Source organism: Peromyscus californicus, unplaced genomic scaffold, assembly GCF_007827085.1.
Source record: "Peromyscus californicus insignis strain IS unplaced genomic scaffold, ASM782708v3 Scaffold_18__1_contigs__length_77618521, whole genome shotgun sequence".
NCBI classification, from domain to species: Eukaryota; Metazoa; Chordata; class Mammalia; order Rodentia; family Cricetidae; genus Peromyscus; species Peromyscus californicus.
Genome location: NW_026294480.1, coordinates 19,231,264 through 19,235,135, shown reverse-complemented (window position 1 = coordinate 19,235,135; position 3,872 = coordinate 19,231,264). Strand labels below are relative to the sequence as shown.

Genomic DNA, 3,872 nt, shown 5'->3' with positions numbered 1-3,872 from the left:
CAAAGCTATCTTTTATAAGGACATCCCTTTCTATTCTTAGTTTGTTATGTGTTTTGTGGTGGGTTTTTCTGTTTTGTTTTTATCGTGAAAGGGTGCTAGAGTTTTTCAAACACTTTCTCTGCTTGTAATAAAAGGATAATGAGGACTGTGAATTTATTGTATCAATTCTCTTTTCTAAAAATTCAAGAGAAAATAATTTTCAAAAAAATTTTACTAAATAGATCATAACTTTACAAAAGGCATGAAACATTACTTTTGCAATTGTAGATATGTCAGTCTATAGGTGTCTAGTGTCTAGCAGAGGCCCTGGGTGGAGCTCTGGGAGTCCAATTAGTGAGAATGAGGAGGGTTTATATGAGCGAGAATTGTTGAGACCAAGGTTGGATAAAGCACAGGGACACATAGCCAAACAAATGGAAACACATGAGCTATGAACCAATGGCTGAGCGGTCACCAACTGGATCAGGCCCTCTGAATGGGTGAGACAGTTGATTGGCTTGATCTGTTTGGGAGGCACCCAAGCAGTGGGACCGGGTCCTGTGCTCTTTGCATGAGTTAGCTGCCCGAAACCTGGGACCTATGCAGGGTCGCTTGGCTCGGTCTGGGAGGAGGGGACCGGACCTACCTGGACTGAGTCTACCAGGTTGATCTCAGTCCTCGGGGGAGGCTTTGCCCTGGAGGAGGTGGGAATGGGGGGTGGGCTGGGGGGAAGGTGAGGGGGGCCGGAGGGGGGAGAACAAGGGAATCCGTGGCTGATATGCAGAACTGAATTGTACTGCAAAATAAAAATAAAATAAAAAGGTGTCTAGCAGAATCAATTTGAAAAATACAAAAATATAACTACATGCAATTTTTTCTGGCAAAAAAATAGTAGAACTGCATTTGCTGATATGTTCTTATAAGAAAAAAGAAGCACAATAAATTAAACTATGATCATCATCACTTTTATATACACAAAAATACACAATAGATTTATTAAAGGTCTCTGTAATGACTGGCATCTTCTACTCCAAAAGTTTTACTAAAATAGAGATTTGAGTTTTAAAAACACCATTGCATTAACTTACTCAAAACATATGCTTCATGTTTTAAATGAGTTATGCTCAAAACACAAAACTTCATGCTTTAGCAAATTGATAACCATGTTTGTCATACACAAATTGACAGCTTTGATGCCTAAAAAAATGAATTCCCATTTATGGCTTGATTGTGCTCTGTGTATTAAATACAATGCCTTCTGCTTTAATCCGCTCCAATATTGGCCCATAGATCTCCTTTGTAAATGGCCCCATTAGGCCTTTGGCTTCAATTTCACCATCCAGCAACATTTTAGCTGCCATGGCTGTCGGTAACCCCACAGTTTTAGCCATTGCTGAAAAGCCATTGAAGTCTCCATAAACCACAAGATCAATGATCTTATTTTCTAAATGTCCAGAGGGATGCCTGATGCCAAAGCTGTCTCTCATCACAATCATATCTTTTTCTTCAGGGCCATAGGAGAGTTTTGAGACCAAGTGCTTGGAGAATGCATCCACAATAGACTCTGCCTGAGGGACCTGCTCATCCCCCAATAAGCCCAACCATTCAGCAGCCTCAAGCTGGGTACTGTCCCCTCCCAGCTTTGTAAAGACAACTTCCTTAAGCTTCTCACACGAAGAGGAGTGGGAAATTCCAACTAGGTCACACAGGAGCTGTTTCCAGGTGAGAGGGTTGGACTCAGGTAGGAGGGCAGGATATGCTTCTCTGTTGATGAGACCCAACTTTACAAATCCATTCAAAGCTTTAGAATATCCCTTATATCTCAGTGTACCCCTCAACAACGTGTGGGCAGATGGAATCCCATAAATTTCAGCATATCGTGTACTATCTCTGTTAGGATACCCTTCCAAATTCAGGCCTGGGAAGTAATCCATGGATGTGACAGAGTCGAGAAAAGAGACTCCCCCTGTCACATTCACAACCTTTCCGTTGAGCAGATAGCTAGCAGGCTGCATTATGTTCATCAAGACTCCCACTGGACTCCAGCTGAATTTATATCGCAAGGGATTGTCTGAATATTCAGGGGCTGGAAGGCCACCACAGTAGGAAACATAAGACTCAATCGTGGCTCCCAGCTCTTTGGCCTTATCAATTGTTTCCATTGCCAACATGTGATCAAGACCAGGATCTAATCCCAATTCACCAATGACTGTGATGCCAGCGTCATCCACACTCTTCTCCAGTTCTTTCATGGCTGGTGTGATGTAGCTCGCAGTGATCATGTTGACTCTGTTTGAGATGCATGCCTTGGCCACAACAGGATGCAACACATAAGGCAACAAGCTGATAACAAGATCCTGAGACGCTACCAAGGATTGCAGCTTCTCTTCTTGTTTAGCAACATTCACACTAACAGGGTTAATATTGTATTTCTTGCTTAACTGTTGCATTTGGTTCACCATGTCAGAGCCTACTGTTATTTCTATGTTGTTGTCTCTTGACAGATATTCTAAAACAGGCCCAGATACATAGCCAGACCCAAGCACCAACACTTTCTTCTTGGGACTCATTGAAAGGGACTGAACACGTTCTCTGCTTTCTCGGAGTTTCTGGATATATTTGTATTTGTCAGTCAATGAACCATTAGATGTAATCACTGCATCGCAAACCACTGGAGAAAAGTTCTGGCTTTCCAGGGGCTGTGATGCATCTGACAACAACTTATGGGTTCTGAATAGTCCCGCGCAGCCCAGAGATCCTGAGTCTGGATCCTAAGGTCTCTGATTTCCCTGCAAAAAAAAAAAAAATTTTTTTAATTGGCTTGGGGGGCGGGGGCTATATATTATTTTTTTTCATTCTAGAATATGGTCATAGTCACCCATACTTATAAAGTTGTTGAACAGCCTTGCCTTCTGAATGATAAGTTCAGTAGCATTTTCCTCTTTCACAGCAATTCATGGTTTTTGAAGTGATCATTAGAATATGGTTAGGAAGAAACATGGCAGAAAGACAAAAGGAAAATGGATTAAATGATATCTAAAACTGGGTGTGGAAAATGAGAGAAATCCTATACTAATATTGCCATGGTTTTTCATACCTTTATTATTTAATTTTGCAATTATTTCTGTTTTTAATATAGTCCATTGGGGCTGGAAAGATATCTCAGCTGCAATTACATGCTCTTGTACAGTACCTGAATTCAGTCCCCAGCACCCACATAGCAGTTCAAAGCCATCTGTAACTCTAGTTCCAATGGAACCAATGACTCCTCTGACCTGTGTAAACTTGAAGCCTGGAGATAGTGTGCATTCACACATGCAGGCAAAACACTCACACATATAATGAATAAATACGACTTTAAAATAGTTTATCCTGTTAAATGTGAAACAATAAACAGCATCCTTCTAACTGTTTTGGCTTTGGCCTATGTTACCTGCAAACTAATCTTCAGACAACAGCCATGGGAACTTTCAGAGTGAAGTCTGAACTCTGAAAGTTTCTCCATGAGTATGACTCTGCACTTTCACAAACCTTGCTTCATATAATTGGGATAAATTCACCTACATTATGTTCCTTAAACAGGATAGGCTATTTCTTATCTCAGTTCCCTGAAACTTATTCTTTCTACATTGGGATATTTCTCACCCATGTCTTCACAAGATAATCGTTTCTTGGTAATTGTCTTCAACTAAAGTTGGTAATAGGAAGGTATATTCTACTTTTTAAAGGAAGCCTCTCAAATTCATGCTCTCATCATAATTTTTGATATTAGAGTGATTTGCTTTCCTCATTTGAATTGTATCTATATTTAAGAGTTTATACATTTATTATTGATCTATGTGTTTCAGAACTAAAAAATATCAGAAAATGTCAATTTAATGTTATGCCATCCA

General features: G+C 40.2%; 1 protein-coding gene across 1 annotated transcript; it reads right to left on the bottom strand.

The window, feature by feature from the left end:
- Window positions 1-922: 922 nt before the first annotated feature.
- LOC128113822 (alpha-aminoadipic semialdehyde synthase, mitochondrial-like) lies at window positions 923-3,484 on the bottom strand. Its single transcript, XM_052743759.1, has 2 exons — window positions 3,413-3,484; window positions 923-2,750 (listed from the first exon to the last, which is right to left on the bottom strand). The coding sequence occupies exons 1-2, from the start codon at window positions 3,482-3,484 to the stop codon at window positions 1,197-1,199; spliced, it is 1,626 nt and encodes a 541-aa protein (XP_052599719.1). The 3' UTR covers window positions 923-1,196.
- Window positions 3,485-3,872: the final 388 nt, after the last annotated feature.

Excerpts from the sequence above, each read along its gene's own strand:
- LOC128113822 (XM_052743759.1), bottom strand. The coding sequence starts at position 3,484 with ATGGAGAAACTTTCAGAGTTCAGACTTCACTCTGAAAGTTCCCATGGC. Across the intron at positions 2,751-3,412 it reads GTCTGAAGATTAGTTTGCAG|GATCCAGACTCAGGATCTCT; the intron begins GTAACATAGGCC and ends CAGAGACCTTAG.